At 28.1% G+C, this 21,796-nt stretch overlaps 3 protein-coding genes across 9 annotated transcripts in view; 2 read left to right on the top strand and 1 right to left on the bottom strand.

Annotated features, from left to right (window-relative positions):
- The first annotated feature begins 1,036 nt into the window (after positions 1-1,036).
- On the top strand, positions 1,037-2,306 carry LOC112598465 (NKAP family protein CG6066). The gene is made up of 4 exons (XM_025344938.1): positions 1,037-1,282; positions 1,539-1,638; positions 1,714-1,838; positions 1,903-2,306. Exons 1-4 carry the CDS (start codon positions 1,182-1,184, stop codon positions 2,291-2,293), a joined length of 717 nt encoding a protein of 238 aa, XP_025200723.1. The 5' UTR covers positions 1,037-1,181; the 3' UTR covers positions 2,294-2,306.
- A 1,567-nt stretch (positions 2,307-3,873) lies between these two features.
- LOC112592121 (ceramide-1-phosphate transfer protein) lies at positions 3,874-6,713 on the bottom strand. 2 transcript variants are annotated; one of them, XM_025336118.1, is made up of 5 exons: positions 6,628-6,713; positions 6,079-6,295; positions 5,810-6,012; positions 5,550-5,725; positions 3,874-4,474 (listed from the first exon to the last, which is right to left on the bottom strand). In XM_025336118.1, the coding sequence occupies exons 2-5, from the start codon at positions 6,180-6,182 to the stop codon at positions 4,349-4,351; spliced, it is 609 nt and encodes a 202-aa protein (XP_025191903.1). In that variant the 5' UTR covers positions 6,183-6,295; positions 6,628-6,713; the 3' UTR covers positions 3,874-4,348. The 2 variants fall into 2 exon arrangements, with proteins under 2 accessions (XP_025191903.1, XP_025191895.1); XM_025336110.1 differs by lacking the exon at positions 6,628-6,713 and adding an exon at positions 6,379-6,607.
- Positions 6,714-20,303: 13,590 nt separating this feature from the next.
- LOC112602407 (potassium voltage-gated channel subfamily H member 2) overlaps positions 20,304-21,796 on the top strand; it is a 115,657-nt gene continuing 114,164 nt past the window's right edge. For 5 of the 6 annotated variants that reach the window (XM_025351929.1, XM_025352000.1, XM_025351849.1 and 2 more), the window contains exon 1: positions 20,304-20,550. In XM_025351929.1, the coding sequence (XP_025207714.1) occupies positions 20,475-20,550 (76 nt within the window). In that variant the 5' untranslated portion in view covers positions 20,304-20,474. The remainder of the gene's footprint in view (positions 20,551-21,796) is intronic. The other variant, XM_025351620.1, reaches the window with a different exon arrangement.

Below are 21,796 nucleotides of genomic sequence, written 5' to 3'. Positions count from 1 at the left end.
GCTTGTCGGGTGTTTTTCGCATATCTAAAATAAATAAACTCCGAAAACGGTAATTGAGGGTCTAGCTATCAGTCATCACTCGGTACATGTCGATACCTGACTGGGCAATCTGCCTACGGCGCATTGTTATACCTCCTGAAGTCGAAAGCGTTGTGCCGTTCTGTTGTTCTGTACATAAAAAAGTTCAAGTCGAATCGAGTGTTTGATTAGTCAGTTAAACGCATTTAAACCTCTCAGGTAGCCGACCCGACTGTGTCGGAACACGGACAATGTGTGACAATAAAGTATTTTATACACTATTGAGACAGTACCGATGAGGTCATGGAGGTATCTGAGGGGGTTAAGACACCGAAAAGAAAACAACATGTATTTTATAGTTCATACAGATAAATAATGCGATTTCTTGAATAATAATAAAAAAAAAAAAAAAACAGTAGTATGACAATAGTAAATAGAGCTAATCGACTGTGAAAACACACTTTACGTAGGTACGCATTTTCCAAACCGAAATTAGGGACAAACGGCTTACAAAAGAGGCGTTCTACGCGATCAGAGATCGCGCGGACGCGAAAAAAGCAAAACTGACTCATATTCAAAGAAAAACCGGAGAAAAACGCTCGACCCGAGCCTGCTTCTGTTACTGCTACGGTTACGGCCGAGAACCGAATTTGTGAAAAATTAAAAAGCCACCCACACACGCACGGAACGAAAAAGATATGCTCTACGCGATTGACTGGAGAACACGACGGAAAATCGTCTTGAAAGACCGGTAATGGTGGTAATAATAACGACCGAAAACGATAACGAGTCGTCGATGGCATGTAGATGGAAAAATCTAATTTTCTGATTGGCAGTACACTATATCTATCGTAAAAATTTTATATTATTAGAAGATTGAAGAAGAAGACTATGATACTATTTATTATTATAATACCTATTTACAAGCCTTAAATGGCTTGAATAGGCACTTCCTATTATTAGATAATGATGGTGATAATTGATAAGTGATAAAATTATTAGTGATAACAGTGATAATAAACAAATGCAATTTACATTTTCTACAAATTTGATAATGCTTATTGTTTAATGCTTAAGTCAAAACCATAGTTATATTAGTATAACTCAAGTAGTATATTATACTTGTTTATGGTTATATATGCCTAATACCTAGTTGAATTAAGATGTCAAGTTATAATGATCGACGTCGAAAAGAGCGTGAAAACATCGGTTTGGTTGGCGTACCAGAAGTTTGGGAAAAATCACCTCCACAACCTGTTAACAAGTAATACTTATATTTCTAAATACATAACTTATACAAAACAACAAAACATTAGCTAATTTTTTGAATACTGAGATAAATTATTAAACATTAGTATTAGATATTAATATATTACATTTTGATTTCAAGATTTTTTCACTTTTTTTGTTGTTGAAACAGGTATATTAATTATTTTTTTTAATTAATTTATGTATTTTCTAGGAACATATGATAAATAATAAATAATAATTGTAGTCACTTTGCATTTTGTTCATAATAGTTTAGATTCGGATGACGAAAACACTTTAAAGCAAAACAATCTTGCAATTGATCCAATTAAGTTGCATAAAAAGAGGAAAAAACAAAAAGATAAATCTAAGGTTAGGTTATTATAAGTTGTAGAATTTGCAAATATTTTAATTGCTTAGTATTTTTTTATTTTTTTTTTACCTTAGAAATCAAAAAAATCCAAAAAAGTAAAAAAGCATAAAGAATCACATAAAAAAAAAAAGAAGAAAAAAGTGTCATCAGATAGTTCAAGTGGTTCAAGTAGTGAAGATGATGAGTGGATTGAGAAAAAAAGGTTAAAAAGCATATCATTTGTAAACAATATTTTCATGTAACTAATGAATTATTTATTTATTAGGTTCTAAAGAACATATCATAGATGACATGGTAGGACCATTACCAAAGCCTAATGTCACATTAACACAAAAAGAGTATGGCCGTGCTTTGTTGCCTGGTGAAGGGGCAGCCATGGCAGCTTATGTACAAGATGGTAAACGTATTCCTCGGCGTGGTGAAATTGGTTTGACATGTGATGAAATATCATCTTACGAGTCAGTTGGGTATGTGATGAGTGGAAGTCGGCATAGGCGCATGGAAGCTGTGCGTATTCGTAAAGAAAATCAAATTTATTCTGCTGATGAAAAACGTGCATTGGCTATGTTCAGTAAGGAAGAACGACAGAAGAGAGAAAATAAAATTCTTACTCAGTTTAGGGATATGGTAAAAAGTAAAACTTCAAATAAATAATTAGAAATTACATTTTATGTGAAGTTTGTATTAAATGTAAAATAATATAATTGACTGATAATAATATATAATTTATTTTTGTTTGAAAAAATGCAGTATATTTTTTCTCCAATAAAATTATATCAAATTCAAAAGTAAACTTGGAGAATAAAATAAAATATTTGTCATAACTTTAAAATAGAATTAATATTTAGTTAAAAAAATTAAATTTTGTATTCATTATTACATAAGGTATGAAAGAGAAGACAGAGTTTATAGATTGGTATATATTTGTGTGTGTGTGATGAGGGTGAATGCTCTCCTGACTCCTTGCAATACCCTGTGGAGTTTGGATCTTATAATTGTACGCTTGCAATGTACATTGTTATTTGTTTTTAGTTTTTTTACAATTATTTAAAATTTTTATATGAAGTAGTTAATAATATGATAAAAAAAGTTAATTTCTGTATTGATAAAACTAATTATTGTAGTTGTAACATTACTTTTTTAAGACATTTTTTATTTTAAGAGTGGGTAAAAATTCACTTTATCCATCCCTTCTTCCTAAGAAAGCTTCTAGGTACATCACTAGTTATATATTTCATACTTAATAGGTTGTTTTTTATCAAATAATTTACCGTTAATTATAAAGAAGTTGAATATATTTATCATGTATGAATTGCAGTTCTTTGACACTGATGTAAAGTAGCTATATAAGCTGATAGGTGATAACACTGAGACATATCATTTATTAGGTTTAGTATAATATTGAGACAGAAGTTATTGTTTCATTATCTTGGTGAATATGAAAGGAGTAACAATAAGCATATCTCAAACACAAGAGGCCAAGTGTTAATTTTATCAATATGATCAGTTTGATCAATATATTTTGACTAACGTATACCTGATGCCTAACAATATTAATGTTGTGATATGTTACTTGAACTTTGCGAGCTAAAATGTTTATTCAAGTGTTTTTGATGGATGCAAGTGTCTCATTTTTTGTAAGTGCTGAAGGCTTGAGAAGAGATAGTTACTGTTATGAATTTATTTCTACCTGCATTCTTGAGATCTTTAAGCAACAACATAGGTTATATGTAGTTTTATGCTTAAAGAGAATTAGTAAGAAAATTTTATACTTATATTAACTTTAAGCAATTTTTTTAGACACAGCTTTGGTACAAAATGAGTATGCATCAGCATCACTCATTGCATCATTGGTTATTAAATAAAGGTAACAGTAAAATAACAAATAGAAATCACGGAATGACATATAAATAAATATAATAAAAATAAAAAAAAAAACAACTAATATAATATTATTAGGTATAAAATAATTATCAGGATGTATAAAAATATAATAGGACCATAAATACATTTGATACAATGTATAGTAATACAGTAAATAAATATTGTTTAATTTTTTTCAGACAAAATTTATATTTATTAATTATTAAACTAAATATCAACAATAAAAATTAAAAAATTAATGTATACAACTATGATTATAAATATTAATTTGATATTAGTTTTTTTTAGTTGATTGAGCAAAATATTAATAATATAATAATAATTATCTTTAATTATTGTAAATAATGATTTTTTTTTTGGTCATTATAAAACTACTTAAGCTTTTTATCATGAACATTTACAAGTGTTCCAATACTTAATTTTTTTTTTAATGGATATCAAACACATCTTTTTATTATAAACATTGAAAATTTAAGTGTACTAAGATTGAATATATAAATTGTTAAATAAGCTGTTCATAATGAAGAGCCTTTGCACTAGAAATTAACATTTTCTTCACATTTCTAAATAAGTTACTCTAGGTATAACATATGAGTTCCTTTAATAGATTAACATAGTAAATAATAGGAATGTAAAGCTAGAATTTATTTTATAATGACCAAGAAAACACTATCATGTTTAATCAAATGTTTTCAATTAATGGCTAATCAATGGAAATTATCACTGTATAACTTTTCAATGAAGATCAAATAAAGTATCTGCTATATTAATTGAACATAGTACCAAGTAATTAAGTACTTAACAGCATATTCAATTTGAATGTTTTTACGGTAAATTCAGAATTTCAAAGTCTGAAAGTAGGTTATTCACTCTTTCATGAACCATAGAGGCCTTGGAAATCATTTCAGGCATTGTATTCAAAGTTTCTTCTAAAGCAGTATCGCCAATAGTCTAAATAAAAATAAAATATATTTATAGAAAACACATAATTATTTGTTTAAGATTTAAGTTATGACACTTTATTAACTATTCAATTTTATTTTAGATTCTAAGCAAAGTGATTAATGTATTGATTTTACAATGGTGTGTTTTTTGATAAGTGTAAAAGATGTATAGAAGAAAAATAATGATATTAACTACAACTTTGAGGATGGTTTCTGATGGTAAATTGGATTTAGTTGGTACTTTTGAGAAGTCAAATTTAAAATATTTAAGAAAATGGTAATTTTTACATTAAATTAATTTTGACCAAATTGTATAAAAAAATTAAAGGCTAGCAGACTGTCTCAGCTCAGAATCGTTTGTGACATGCAATGTTTTATACTTTTATCAATGAATTCAAATTTAACAAATTCATTATAGTGATTTAATTAATGATGAAGTATATTTAATACCAACTTTACAGCAGATCAGTACCTACTTTTTAATATTGAAGTAAAAATAAATGTTATCAACAGGTTTCTTCCTCAACACAACACTCATGTTATTTTAATCTATTGTAAATATCAAATTTAGTTTATGTAAAAATTGTATACGGATTGTAAATTCTCTCAATAATAATAAAAAATAAAACTAAATGAATAAAATAATAGGTAGTTAAGTATATATATTATGGAATTAAACACGGTTAGGCAATTTTTACTAATGTACTTGAAAAAATATATCTTAAATACTAGATCTTTACTTGTCAGTACAACCTTCAGTATTATCAATCATGTGATGTATGTATGGAGCAGGTATACTAGTATACACGACATCTTAAACTATATGTTAACAGCATAATTTTGTATGTTACAAATGATAAATTAGAAAATTTTAAGCAAAAACTAAGTCTCACTCATGTGGTCATGAATTCTTGTTAGACCAATACAACTAAAAAATTATCCACCAACAAATTTAAGATATAAAATATTTATTAGTATGTTAAATTAAATTTTCTTTAAATTTAATATTATTTTTAATTTTACAGTAAAAGTATAATAAAACAAAATTCCAAGTAGTAATTTAGCTTCTATTAAATACCTACTTGATTATACAAGATTCTTTGAGAGGGTAGAAAATTCATGGCAAACATAGCACCATTCCTAATAAGCCAGGTGTGATGTTTAGCCAATGTTTGGCTATATGCTTCTTTAGCCGAGCGTTTTGTGCTATCATTAGGTTGAAGTTGAAGCAGTTTAGACATGAACAGAATAATAAATTCTAAAATAAACATCAACACAGACAAAATAATCATAAGTCAAGTGTGCTTAAACACAATAATAGAACATCAATTAGATTTTTTACCAAGACCGCGATGCAATCTCAACAACGTCACGGAGCCAGAACAACCAGAAAACACCAATTTATTGGATATCTCATGGATTAACATACTATGTACAGTAGAAAAATGTTGCTCATCTTCAGTTACTAGCTTATTAAGGCATCCGATCTTAGCTTCTAGATCGTTGACAACGAAACTGAACAAGCCCCCGAGGTGGGAACAGAATCTGCAAAGGCAACAGAAAAAGCATCAGTATGAGTAATGTATTGTTAAAGCCTCGTGTGGTAACTACTTGCAAAGTTCTTGATAGGCTAACACATAGTTTTTAATGCCAACATCTTTGTCCTGGACTAGAGCATCTTGAAACGCATTATGAACTGCCACCACACTAAACATCTTACAATCAATGGATCATTGATTAATATTAATTACTATTGTGATTTATTGAAAGGGATAACTGGAAGCGTAGGTACTAATCCACTAACCACGACGACGACGAAAAATTATTACTGTAACATTATTTTAAGTAATATGAATTGACTGCAGTGTAATAAAAAATAATAATAGGAACTTTTAACTAAAATATAATAACATTGTGTATAGCATAAGCGTATTGGCGATTGTGCTTGCCACATCAACTACGGAACTCTTAAATAATGAAAGTCTGAAAAAACGAACATTGAGTGATAGCCGACAAGTGTTACACTAATTGCCAATTAGGTGCCGGTTTATTCGGTTTACAGTGAATAATTATTAATTTTATCATTTTTTACATGTTATTATCACAAAATTAATTTATTCAATGTCATACTTAAACCTAATAAAAAGTAAAAACACTCACTATAATCGACGTATCAACCGGATTTGTTGTTTTTTCGAGTTTAATGATAACAATAAATATATCATATTATTATTGTTATTGTTTTGTATATTATTATTATTAACTTGTTGTAGGACAACGGGCTAGTGTTGCCAGATAATAAGACCTTGACGTGAGATTACGACAATATTGTATTTCGGTATCCGTGGTTAGTACCGCGGCTATAATTTTTTTATAGTATTTATTATAGCCGAATTTAGTACCAAAAGACTTGACCAACGGTATAATATTATTGTAGAACATAATTTTGAGTATAAAACATTACGTTATTGGTGTTGCGGTGGTGGGTTCCGACTTCAGAAATCGTAAAGATATCAAATCGCAATAAATTAAAACTATCGAAGCCGATTATTGAAAACGAACATTTTTAGGACGCTTAATTAGGTACTGGGTAAATGGCCCGAGAAAAAATATAATCCTCGATGATTTTTTCAAGTGTTACTACGATAAAAATAAGTACTTACATTGATGTGAGCAATTATTTTTAGATGTAAATTACAGAAGCATAACAGGTATGTTCGTATGCACTTTGATTTTAAATATTATTAAAAAATTCTTCTTTTTAATGATGTATTAGATAAGTATTTAATAATTTTAATCTAAGTATCTATATATTTTATCCTGCAAAGATTGCCTAAGTCAAAACATAATATATTATAATTATTCACGAAACACTGACTGCCAACATAAAATGAATTAATTATTTTTAAAGTGTAAATACTTATTGGCTTTGATTGTTTCATTTATTCTTCATCTATTGTGTTCATAAACATTAATACATTTTAAAAAATTCACTGGATTTATAATATAGAGTAAAATGAGTAGGTAGTTCTAATTTGAGAAATAGTTTATTTAAGTTATTTAACCATAAGAAACTTGCAACTGGCAATATTTAAAAGCATTTGAAAATTTAATACTTAGTATTTATCTATTTATGCTGAAAAATTCTAAGAATCAAACTTAGAGTAAATGCATAATTGAATGAAAATATGTTGGAATTTATTCTTGGTGAATCACTCCATGAACGTAGATTGTAACGTAGGTTACAGCGATTATAAAATAATTAGTAACTGAAAAACATAATACATATATCTACTGTTGTTTGGGATAGGCGATTAGATTCCTTTTCTATGAGCTATACCTAAACTACTTATTAAAGTTGGTTAGTTAGAAGTGTGTTGATGACTTTTTAAAAAAAAAAATCTGAACGGCGAGAGCCATAAATCATCATACTTTAAAAATGATTCTGAGAAAATCTCATTTACTGATGAATAAATCACATTTTGTGTTAAAAACTTTATAAGCTCACTTTTGTGTTAAAATTTTGATTTATGATTTTCGAGATTTTTTAAAGACAGCATTATATAACTTGAACCACCTCTGGTAAAATAGAAAGTCTACATTACCAAATGTCTATCATTGAGAGACAAAAAATATCATACATGGATTAAAAATGAACACTTTTTTTAAAATGTTGAATAAACTACATTGAACGGGTTGAAAGTTATTTACTGAATTTAGTTTATGTTCTGTATATACCAAAAGTATCAATATTATTATTAATTATTGATTTACAAAATACTATAAATTGCTCTGATACATAGATGTGTAAATAATACGAGTATACATGCATGTACGTATTTTAGTATAGGTGTTTGTGTATTACTTAAAACTTAAAAGTGTAATTGGTATATTGTTGTTTTCATGAATTGAAACTTTGTTAAATAGAATATGTACCTATTGTACCTTTCCTAAAGGTTCTTTAGTGTACATTAAATTTAAAATTGATTTTACCTGTTACGGACTATATAATACAGAGTTACGTGAAACATTAAAATCATTATATTTATTACTGCAGTATGCGTGTTGTAAATAAATAAAAAAAAAAAGAATGCATTATTGATAAGTTAATGACTTACATTAAATTACTTATCCTTAGAACTTAAAATAAAAATACTTATTGGCATAGTATATAGATTATGGCAATTTTGGTAAATACGTTTTCAGTCAGTTGGAAAAAAAATATATGATTCGCCATTGGTAAAGTCGTATTCAAGTGAAGACGCGTTGTATATAAATTATTTTTTTTTTAACACATGCAATGGCACAGTTTTAAATAAAAATGGTAGATAGGTACCTAACCCATAGTAAATAACCATAACTAATAATTTTTGTAAAAAATATTTTTTTATAACACAACTATAACAGCATGTTTATTTTTTAAGCTTTAACAGCTAGGTTATGGTTGATAAATGAACTGAATAATATTTCAATGTTTTTTTATTTTAAGTTAATTATACTGTATTATTGTATTATTAAATTTTAGTATCGATACCGACGATACCAATGGATTTAGAGAAATTATGGATCAAATGTGTGTTTAGTGTTGTGTTCTTTTAGTGTTTCATCCATCGTTGAAGGTTAAGGATGTTTTTTTGCAATGACGGATAACGGAAAATCTAAAACTATGTGTTTGATTGTAAGTGGTTTGTTAGATTGGCTACAGTGAGGATGTTTTTTTATGTTTCATGATATTTATGTGTAGGTAAGGTTGATGTAGCCGATTCTTGTTCTTGTATTTATAATTTAAGAACGTCTAGAGGTATTAGGCTGGATATACTATTTATTTAGCATGTCTATTGTCTATCTAAAAAATATAAAACGAGTTACAGAAAGAAGAATTATGGAGAAAAGACCTTTAGAAAGATCTCGAATAATATGGAAGGATGTTGTAGGAAAAGATCTAAAAATGATCCACGAAAATTTAAAAATAGATGATGCGAATGATAGGAACCGATGGTATGAAATAATGATGGCAGCGATGAATTTACATGGTCCGTTAAGCCGTTAAGAAGAAGAATTGTCTACTTACATAAATGTTGTTATGTTGGAAAACTTAACATTATTTTGCTGTTTGAAAGACAATTAAAATGACTGTATTTGTTATGACGTATTTAAAATTTGTAGTTTACACTTAACCGCGTGGTTATCTAAGTGTGAAAAAAAATATAATATAATATTAGGGGTGGAGTGAGAACCAAATTCAAGACTTGAGATAAGTTCATAAAACAGGTCGCTCCAGCGGCATGATGAAATTGATGCATCTGGCACAAGATAAAATAAGTGACGTTGAACAGGTGATCAAAACGTCTAAACATTATAACGTTGGATAGCTACAAATAATTGTATATGCTGAGTTGGATAGAAATGTTAAATGGATTACATGGAACATGGATGCATTTAAGGAACTTTTAATGCGATGGAAACAGTCCGGAAAAGACTGCAGCATAGATTGTGCGTAATAGTACCAGCTTAAAGTAGGTAAACGACTGACTAATGAGAATGGAATAGAGGAGAGGTGGTAGAAAAGTTTTCTGTCCCGTGATCCATGCGCACTCCAATGCGAGTTGGTTCATTTGATATCATCATATTATAAATAAAAAGCTACGGTTTGAATATACTTCTCGAGGGAAGTTCCACTTCACATTGTCTTTAAACATTGCCGATATAAACAGATAGGGCCGAAAGGGCAAATACCAAAAAATAAAATATACAATATATATCTATAAATAAATAAAAAATAATAATAACGTTAAGGAAAATCCAAATAATTATATAAATAGCAGAAATAAATACATAATAATAATTACATAGATACATGATTCCCTTTAATTACATCAGCGAGAGCAATATAAATTGTAGCCGACCGCTAAACTTCTAATAATATGACAGCTTGTTAAATTATTGTGTACTGGCCATATGCAAGTTTTTTAGAGTACTAATGTATCAACATAGGTAAAATAACACAAAAATAACTATAGACGATGAGACCAAAATAAAAATAACAAAATTAAATACCGTGGATCAGAATTTACGTTTAAGTTATAGTAATAGTATAACGATAAACAAAGAGTTATAAATCAAAAACAATAATTGGTAATACCATTAATACCTATCATCTATCACTAATAAGTTTTTTATTTCATTTTAGAAAAAAGGTTGGATTGCTATAAAAATTTCAAGAAATACTTGCATGTTCACGGGTATGGCGTACATTATATTCGTAAAAAAAAAACTTGCAAAATTTTTTTTTTTTACTCGGAAAGGGCTGAAAATACGCATTTTAGTCAGCTTTGTGTGATTTTGATTTGGCGGGTAAGGAAGTATTAACTATAGTACTTAATAACAACTTAAATATGAAGAAGTAGGTAATCTAAAAAAAATTACAATGAAAGGAGATATAACCCTTAACCTCCCGCCCTATATTCACGTCATTGTACGAGCAATAATCCTGAAAATAAATAAATAATAATGAAGTATGCAACAGCGCAACGCAGAAAATGGAATGCACTGGGCATAGACACTGTGCGCACTTTAAATGGATGGTGGAACGCGTCTCAACGTAACGCGCGACTGAACAACAGAGGTCGACATTTTGATGAAATTAACGATTAAGGTAAACACGAAACAAAAACTTCCACAAATAGTATGCGTTCAGACTTTGGTGTACACACAGCATGAACAAATTTATTAATATACCGCACAACGTAAAAAAAAAAAAAATTGAGTCGCGAATTGAGTGAAATGATTGGTGTATTGACACACACAGTGAAACAGAACATGATACAATGTATGATATTGATTACGATGAAATAACTATCTAAGAGGAATCTTGTATTTAATTTTTAAAACTTAAATATAAAAATGAAAGTTTTTTTGAATATCTTACTAAAAAAAAATTTGCAAAACGTTTTGTAATTTTTACAAATATTGACAAATTTTTTTATATAAAATGCATATAAAAACAATGTATCTTTGTCTTTTGAATATTTTTATACAGATATAAGAACAATTTATATGGAATCTTGTGTTAAATTTCAAAAAATTTTGATTTAGTGAATAATTTATTTATCAACAATCATAGAAAAAAACAAAAAACTTTAAAAATTGGACATGCTTATTAATAATTTAAAGAGTTAAATATTAAATTTCTAATTTAAAATGCTTACAAAAAATTTGGTGATTATAGATTTTCCATACCTTTTTAACTGAGAAATTAATAACTAATGAGGAGCTTTGTATTAAGCACATTTTTAGAATATTTATAAATAGCTAAAAATACTGGAAATATTTTAATGATTTTATCGTAAACAAAAAATGATAATATAAACATTTGGTTAAAATTTAGAAAATCTATGGTTTCGTTTTTGAGTTACGACAAAAAAATTAAATGGATTTTATCAAAAAATTAGATTTGTGTGAAAATTTCTGTTTTTAAAACCTTTTTTTGTTTTCCCTATTAGAAAATTTATTTTTGATCCTCAAAGTACCATTTACGTAGATCCAATTCTCTACCAGAAACCAATCCTATTTTTAAAAATTGAAGTATTTCACTAACCCAAAAAAGTGTTTTCAAACACGAGAAACACTTATTATTGTAAAATAAATATATTCTTTGCTCCGCTAAGAATCTAAAAAAAAAATTATTCCATCCTCATTGTCATTCTTTCATTATTTATTAATGCTAATAAATTAATAATTTTGAATTTTTATTGAGAATGAATGGTAATTATTCATTTATATAATGATAATTGATTACAATATGAATATAAACGTTTATATTCATATAGAGATAGTCCTTACTAATCGTACAATTTGACCATTATTCGATACTAATACGTATAATGTATGAAAAAACAGATGAAGATATGAGTTATTTACAACTTCATTGGCCAATGAGATTGTTGGAGTAATTGGACAGATTTTGTTGAATTTTCTTAAAATGTTTCCTGTCGTCAAATTAAGCCGTAAAATCTCTCCAATACACAAGGGCTGAGTCATTATTTAACGTTTTACGCGTAGCTACTAATGTTTTGCTCCAATGTATAGGAATGTGGTTGTATTCCAGTAAGTTATGAGTTGTGCTCATAAAGGTCAGTTCGTAAAATTATGGCGCTCCAGGTAAGTTTTTAAAATGAGCTCTTAATAATATTCTTTATATTATACTAAACACTACTTATATTCATATATTTTTTGTTTAAAATTACTTATATGTACAGTGTAGTTTGCAAAAATGTGCACACACATATCAATAATTATGTTATTGTTATTTATTTAACAAAATATACAATATAGTTATTATGATAGGGAATACACGCTTTTATAATATTTATTTTATGTTAATATTATATAGTATATTAGTTAATTCTATATCAGTAAACATTTTTATTGTTTTACACAATCGCCAATGAATATATTATTACATATTGTTATTATTTTAGAATTTTAGTCTTGATTTCAAATTGACAAAATTTGTTATTGCTTTGTTGAGATCTAATTTAGTAACTATATTATTTTCAATATTGATTCAAATTGTTGAAGACGTTCTTTTATCATTGCAGATCTTAAGTACGTTTTACGTTTTTATTAAATTTAACTTACTAAAACTTTTCTCAAAACTTGCAGTTGTTACTGGAATTGTTATTATGATTCTTAAAGTGGCACAAATGTTTAGTAAAGTATTTCATGGCTTCATGTTTGTTATCATTAATAAATGATAAAAAAATGTCTACTGTGTAGCTGTCTTTTGTTAAATACAAAAATTTTGTATAATGATCTTTCAGACTACAGTCTCAATTTCATTATATTAATCTATATCATTTGAATCATACTCTGATTTATAGTTTAGTTACAATGTAAATCTTTACAAGATTTTAAGAAATTTTAATTTTCATTGTTTTGATGTTGAACATAACCCTAACGTATCTTTTGTTTTTTCAAAATTTACGGGAATAAAATATATTGTTTGGTCAAGTATGTTATTAAATGTATGATTTTTAAAGTATAATTCTGGATTTTGGGTACCTACTTGAAACTTTGTCATTAGATTCGTAATCAAATTGATTTTTTTTTACGTCTTGTATGACTGATTCTAAATCTTAATTCAACATTTAATTTTAAAGCTAATTTTTCAGCAGATTGTATAGATTCTGTGCATTTATTTGTTTTATAATTTTGTAAAAACTATATGTACAATTATCTAAAGATAAAATTTCAGTCCCGGTAATTATTTTCAATTTTGTATTGACTTATTAATCAAGTTAATTTTTGATAAAACATCTTGCCAAATACGCAGAAAACCTAAAAAATCAAAATTCTCTTTGTTTTAGATTAGTGAATTAACTTTAGAAATGATCGATTGATTAGTATAGAATTTATTTTATTATATCAGTATATCTATTATTTGTGAGATTTAATATACAATCTATTCTACATTTTTATTGAGTTTCACACTCACATAAATAACAGCTAGAGATTTAATATATTTTTTTGAGATATGTCACTTGAACCATTGAAGACAAAAAAAAAAAAAAAATCATTTAAGTTTTAATAATTTTTGAGCTCCTCTAAATGCGCTTCCAGTGTCACTATTCTGGAGTGCCTTGAGTGACCACCAGGTTCTCCTATGTCTTGAGTCAGCCCGAGTGTTTATAAATGTAATGTATAGGTAGTGTATTTGGTGGTTCATGTATAACTGCAGTATTGTTTATAGATAACATACATTACATATTCAATTTAAATAATATTCTATATAGTTACTAAGTAGTCAGCATTTCATGAATTTGCACTATTTGTATTATAATATGGTAATGTTTTTTTTAATATAACGTTTATTTAAAATTGTAATAAATCAATAATTTATATCGTTTATTATTATTTAGAAAAGGTATAATATTATAAAAGATTAACGTAATAATTATAGATTACGATTACCTAGTTTGTCAATAGATGATCAACTGAAGTTGTAAAAGTAAATTTAATATTAATAAGTATTAAGAATTTAAGTTGTGACTTATGCATTAATAAATATACGAGTATATATCATTATATAATATTAACCAAGAGATTAAACTTTCAAATAATAATACACATAGTTTCCCACGAGGATTTCTTTAAATTAAAGTAGTAGGATAACGCAGATTACATTTTAAATTTACAAACCTTCGTATGACACTGCTAAATATATATTATTGTAAACGTAAGTGTAATAAGAAATTTTAGTATTTATTTGTTTTCATCTGAATAGTTGCTATTACATTGAATAATAATTATAATTTAACCTAAATATATTTGTAATTTATAATTTAGTACTTTACTATTTTATGTTTGATTATATGATGTGTAGTTGTTGGTCGATAAAATTAAAATATGTTTACAAATCATAAAATAATATATGTATTACTTGATAATTAAGTAAAATATCCTACTGTTATAAGTCCCTAGAGACTTTACACAATAAATAACTGTGAGCATTGGCACAATTAGGGGGGGAGGTTGAATGGTTATTTTGGTCATTTGCAACCTTTAGATAAAATTTAGTACACCTAAAAAGAAAAAAAATATAGAAATTTGAGTTGTTTGAATTTAAAACTATACATTTCGTTACACAATATTATTCACATTTCACACCATTACACTATCTTAAAATTTGAGTTTTTTTGTTTTATATAATAAGAGGAAAAATGGAACCAATTTAACTATTAAAAATTTATATAGGATAGAATTTTATATGCATAAATACAATATGAGAAACAACAATAATAAAATTATTTTCTAAAATCACATTTATTAATTAGCTTATCTAAAGTTTAAAAATATAATGTATTCTCATTTTATGCGTATTTAATTTTCCAAAAAATTCGAGTTTTTATTGTTGAATTATAAATACATTCAATGTTACAACAAATAAAAGAAGTTTTATAATTTGTATTTTATCTCGAAATCAATGATATTACGACGTGCGAAAAATCAAGCATATTCACTTTATTCAGAAATTATTTTCTGATAAATATATTGTATAATAATAGTAGTTTGTTTTGTTCAATTTAATATAAAGAAATAAGAAAAATATATAAGTGTTCAAAATATGTTAAGTACAATTATTCATAAATTTAACTTTATTTAAAATTTTAATAACTCAAGAATAGTTGTTTTAGATTTTTGCGTCAGTTCAATTTACATGATAAAAATATAAATCATAAAAAAAATGTAATTTATTGTTTAATGTGTGATTAATTAAGTTATATATCATAAAATTAATGAAATTAAATTTACCAATAATAAATGTATTTAGAATAGGTATTTTAATGTTTTTAATATATTATGAATGTCCATGGTTGTAAATTTGTGTTGGCTTTTTATAATCATTACGTTTTTCTACGAAGTATACATTTCATCAGTACACGTTCGTTGCCAAATAAAATATTATTCTTATAAACAGAAATGGACATTTTTAATTTTTAATAAGAATAAACGTACTATATTATTGCATTCCACGAACATAATTTACAAAAAAAAAAAAAAAACAAACAATATTGTACTTGAATAAAATGTAAAAAGTGAAAACTAAAGAATAAAATTGCGAGAAATATTATTCTCATACAGATTATATTATAATTATATAAATTGTAAAAATGTATTAGTTTCTTCGAAATCTCAATTTAAAAGTAGTTTTCCGTGATATATATATATTTATCCGTAGTTTTGTCAGTTGATAAATAATAAACATTTACTTTCAATAGCGTAAAAACAACTGCGATTATTATCTAATTTGTTGTGTGTTTTGTTTTCAGTTTTAAGTTTTAACATAATTTGTATATTTTAATCATATTTTTTTTTGTGTTTTATTGAAAAATTTGTTTCTATTTTATTTTAGAAAAACATTTGTTTAAATATAATAATTTAAGTTATGATTTTATTTATTACTACTTATTATTTAAATTATAGATTAAATTTTTAACAAAGTAGCAGGTACCTATAACTATTTTGAATTCAGAGTCCATATGGATTTATTGGCGCGTCATTAACTTCAAAGCATGGCCACTCTGGTTAATTATAAACATACATCGTATGAGTAAATACACTGCAAATATTATTTGGTGATATAAATTTATTTTTCCCAAGTAAGAACTACCTTTTTTATTGTTAATTATTGCTAAGCTAAAGATTTTTTTTTTAAATTTTGATGTATTTGAAATTGGAACTTGATTAGTTTCTGAATTGTTAAAATTTATTTATGAATTAAGGATATAATAGTTTCTGTAATAATAGTTATGTATTGAGTATAAAATAGAATAGATGTTTCTAATTATTATCTTTCACTTATCAGGTATCTAAATTCAGAAAGTTTTACAAATTATCAAATTATAATAGCCCTAATATCTAGGTTAGGCCCTAATTTAACCTAGGTATAAATTTTTGATATTATCCTGGATTATCATTACACTAAGTTTATTAACTCAGAAATTACTCATTTTAATTTTTATTAACGTACAATTTTTTAAGAAAAAATCATCCCCATTATAGTCAAAATATTTTGAAAATTATAGCATGTATAAACAATTATAATATAAACATTTGGTATTTAATTGAACAGGATACTATGTCATTTCGAGGACAATGAAGATATATCAGAAATGAGAATGTTGTTTGCTAAATTTCATTACCAATCATTGACGGCCATGGTGACAGTTATGAGGAGTACCCATTAACTGGTGAGATGGTGATCTACATAATCGACCGTCTTTCAGCGGTCTTTCGGTTTGTTTGTCTTACTGTTACTAGAATTACCACCGATAAAGCTGCAGAAACCAATAACTCTCCTGTTATTGTCAGACACTCCACTACAGGCTTATTGCCTTTTTTGTCTGATGTCGTTACGTCTTTGCAGTTTATTTTCACTAAGTCTTCATGGTCTGTTACCTCTAGACTTTTGCATTCAGTTGCTGATACTACTTCGAGACCAGTTGTGGAGTTTCTTTCACGGCCTATCGCTGCTTCATTTTTGTAAACAGTAAAGTTATCGATTCATTTTTACGGACTGTTTCTTGCGTATTTTTTAGTTATTTGTACTTATTTTTTAAGGCTAGTTGTCAAGTCGTCTCTGTAGCATGTCGAAGTTGCGCTTTCTTGACCAGTTGTCGAGTCTTCTTTATTAGCGGACTGTTGCCGTTGCGATTTTAAAGTCTGTTGAATCTGTGTCTTTGAGGTGTGTTGATATGTCCCTTTGCGACTTGTTGACGCTGTATCTTCTCGAATAGTTGCTGTATCATAATCGTTCTCACTAATTGTTTTATTTGTACCTATTTTAACCAGTGACGGCTCGGAGTGAAAATTCAGCCACGTTCAGTGCCAACTCTAAATTTAACATTATTATGGTAATTTTTTCGGATTTTTCTTAATAAAGCTTATTACTAAATTATTATTTGTGTTTTTTATCCAACATCATATAATAACTAATAATGAATTACATGTATACAAATTCATGCTCACATAATATATATAATGTATATTTTTTTTTGAAAACTTGACAATAGATTATTGAATATAAGTACATGTTTGTATGTGTGTGTGTGTGTGTATTTATTATAATATACCTATACTGTAACATGATGTATTAACTATTACTGCAATACAGTACACTTTTTAATTTTGTATTACACTTAGTCAAAGGTTCGTAATTTTAACGGTTGTATGTACACATATTAAATAATCCGTTGTCAAGTTTTCAAAAAAAAAAAAAAAAAATATAGTTTTCTTAAACATGGTATATTTATAATAGTATATTTATACCATGTTTAAGAAAACTATATTTTTTTTTTACATATAACTTTTATGTATGAAAAGAGACGTAAAATATTATGTGAGCATGATTTTTATACATGCAATTCATTATTGGTTATTATATAATGTTGGACAAAAACACAAATAATAATTTAGTATTGAGTTTTATTTAGAAAAATCTGAAAATGTCTATTAATTGCTTAAAAAGAGTCAACTCTCAACATACTTAGAAAATTATATCATGCATAGAAAATGTTAATTTGAACATTTGGAAAAATTTTCAAGTATCTATGGTGGTTAATCATTGGAAGAGAAAAGTTATTATACTGGTGAATATATAATATCTTAAAAATTTAAACTCTAAACGATCATAACAAATTAATGACTTTTGGTTAATTTTTTATTTTTGTTTAAGATTTATTATAGGTATAAAAAGTAAAATTTTTTCTTTAAATCAGTGGTTCTCAAAAATTTTAGTTGGCGGACCACTAATTTTCTGAAAGAAATTAAAAAAAAAATAATTGTTTATAAAAAAAATTAATTCAACTTAATCACAAGTTATACAGTTTAACGTGATTTTTGACAGCGCTTGAGAAAGTCAATATCTGGATTAAATTTGGATAGTTTTAGCCTAAAATCACTTTTAACATTCAGTTTATTCTTTTATTTATTAAAAAAAAAAAAAAAAAATTAAAGTTGATAAAACTCGTTCATACAGATAGGTTGTCGAAAAGTCCATCAAGTTTCTTAGTGCAATTTTAGCGCAAATTGCATGCACACGCTTTACACGTGTTTGATAAAATACGATAAAAATGACAAATAACAGGTACCCACTTATTAATATTAAACGAATTACATGAGATAAAACTAAATTCAAATGTAGTTGTGTGAAAAAATATTTAATAATATTGTTTTAAATAGGTATATTATACGTCAGTAATGTTAATATTATATGGTTCACGGCCCAATACCACGCTGTTCGAGGCCCACAAGTGGGCCGCGGCCTATGGTTTGGGAACCGCTGCTCTAAATGGTTAAACTACATTTGTAAGTTTTCGAGATTTTGAAAATTTTAACGAAATGCTAACTTTAAATATTTATAAAAAACATTGTAGTTTTAAATTTTTGATATTTTATAATTGGCTAATAAACAATTTATTAAGAACCTCGCCTGAAAAATCGATGTCTACGTACGTAAAAGTATAAGTAATAATAATATAATTATGTGGCAGACGAGGTTTGATGCTTCTATATTGCTTTCTCGTATTCATTTGAATGTCCCTTCTCACCAAACGGTCTCTTTTTTCTCTATCAAATATTCATTGAATTCTCCCTTATTTAACACATCTCTTGTGACTTGCAATGCAAATGAGGACGCTCATTTTTTTTTTTTTTTGTAGATTTGATTATTGTTTCAATTTTAAATTACTAACTATAACTTATATTATTCACTTATTTTATATAGTTTTTGTTTCACTGGGCGTCTTCTGTCTGCGTACTGCTATAAATTAAAATAAAACAAAATATAGCGATACCTAATAATTACAAGACGTTGACAGCATAATGTATAGGTTGATTTAACCCGTAGATCAGTGCTAAGGGTGCTAACCCCCCTCCACATAATACAGTTCTATGCGTGGTGAATCGTTTGCAGGAGCTCGTTCCCCCCTCCCCCCTCGGCCGCCACCGCGCCAACAAAACCGAATTCGATCACGCTACGCCTATATATAGGGTACACGGGCGCACAAGAGTGTTGTAAATCGTTCGGTACGACTCGGGGGCGATCGCTAGCCGCAAATCGTGAGCGGCGGCGTCGCGGCGCTGCCCGCGCTTTGGTCGACGCAGGCAGTGCCGCGCAACGCTAACACGACGACGCTCTCGTCAAGCATCGCGCGCAAGCTGCACCGCCGCGACACCGCGCACACGTTCGTTGGCCGACCGCCGCCGAAGCCAGAAAGCCACTGCGCCGCCGCCGCCACCGCCGCCGACGCGCCAACAGTCTCCCCGGTAGCGTCCGTCCGAAGCACGACACTGTCGTCCGACGTGAACACCGCTCGCCGCCGAATACCTGTTATGCCGGTGGCCAGTGCCGTCGGCCGCCCGCACACGCGTCCCGCCGCAGCAGCGTGGCCAGAAACGTGACTGTATGGTGGGCTCGCCCGGTGGGTAATCCCGCCTGTTACGGCATGCCAATACGCCGGGGACATGTCACCCAGCGCACCACTGTCATAGAGACTATCATCAGGAAGTTCGACACGCACAGTGAGTGTCATATCGTAACGGTTGCAGCGTTATCATTTTTTTTTTTTTTTTTTTTTTTTTTTTTTGGGCGGATTGGGGTTGGGATTTTGATGAGAAGTAGGTTGTTTTTTTTTTTTTTATTACCCCCTTCGTTATAGACCGGCGAGATCGAGAAATCAACGTCGAGGGACGTCCAGTATATTTCAACTCTGTAGGGCGTTTTTCGGGACGTTTTTAAAAACAATTCGAGTTTTTTCGGAAAATTTTTGACCACTTGTTTTTTAAGCGAACGTAAATTGAAGTAGTATAAAATTTATCGTTTAAAATATCACCAGCATATTGGTAGACGTTTAATATAGTAGACTATAGTACTATAACTTTCTTGTTGATCACCACAATATCTATAAATCATATTAAAGTGACAATAACAATATGTTTTATTTTATTTTTTTAGTGTCTATAGTATTTTAATGTGTCTTCAGAAAACAATTCTCTACAGTATATACGCGTTTCAACGGTATAACTTTTAACTGTAACAAATACGTTTTTCAACTTATTTTTAATGTGCACATTTTAAGATTCTTAAAGCATGTCTGCATTTTTTTAAAGTTTACAAATCCCAACCCTAATTTTAATAATTTTACCTATTGTATATAATATTTCATAATAACATTGTAGGTAACTGTAAAATTATTGCGCGGGGTTGCAATTTTAATGAAAAATACTGGGGTGCGCCTTAATTAAGCCCCTCTTTTTTCAGTCGGTCTTATACTACGCGATCTCGCGGGAAATTTTACCTTCTTAATCCTACCACTACCAATTCATCAGTTACATGGCTTTGTACTAAACACATCATTATATTAATAATTAATACGATATAAAAAGTAAACGACATATAACTTATTTAAGGGTTCTAATTTAAAAACTAGTCGCACCCAAGATCCTCACTCCCGGAAAAAAAAATAATATTATTATTAAATACTGGCGACTTTATCGCTAATTGCTGTACATTATTATTGTCACTTGTTGTATACAATGGCCGCTGATCTTAATTTATTATACTGTATTAATATTTTTTTTTTTAATATTAAAGCGATTGTTTTAAAAATTTGTCTTGTGTGTACCCAAGTGTGTTTGATGTATTATATAGGTATATATGTACGTAGAACGGTTTTTAAGTAGTTTTGGCGGTGTTTCGCAGTGGCATGGTGATGTATTTCAAAAATCTGTACCGGTGCGGCATCTGATGACGTGTCGTACGATATTA

This window comes from Melanaphis sacchari, unplaced genomic scaffold (assembly GCF_002803265.2).
Source record: "Melanaphis sacchari strain LSU unplaced genomic scaffold, SCAv2.0 Contig0_pilon_pilon, whole genome shotgun sequence".
NCBI classification, from domain to species: Eukaryota; Metazoa; Arthropoda; class Insecta; order Hemiptera; family Aphididae; genus Melanaphis; species Melanaphis sacchari.
Note: the sequence above shows the minus strand (reverse complement) of the source record. Positions and strands in the feature narration are given on the sequence as shown.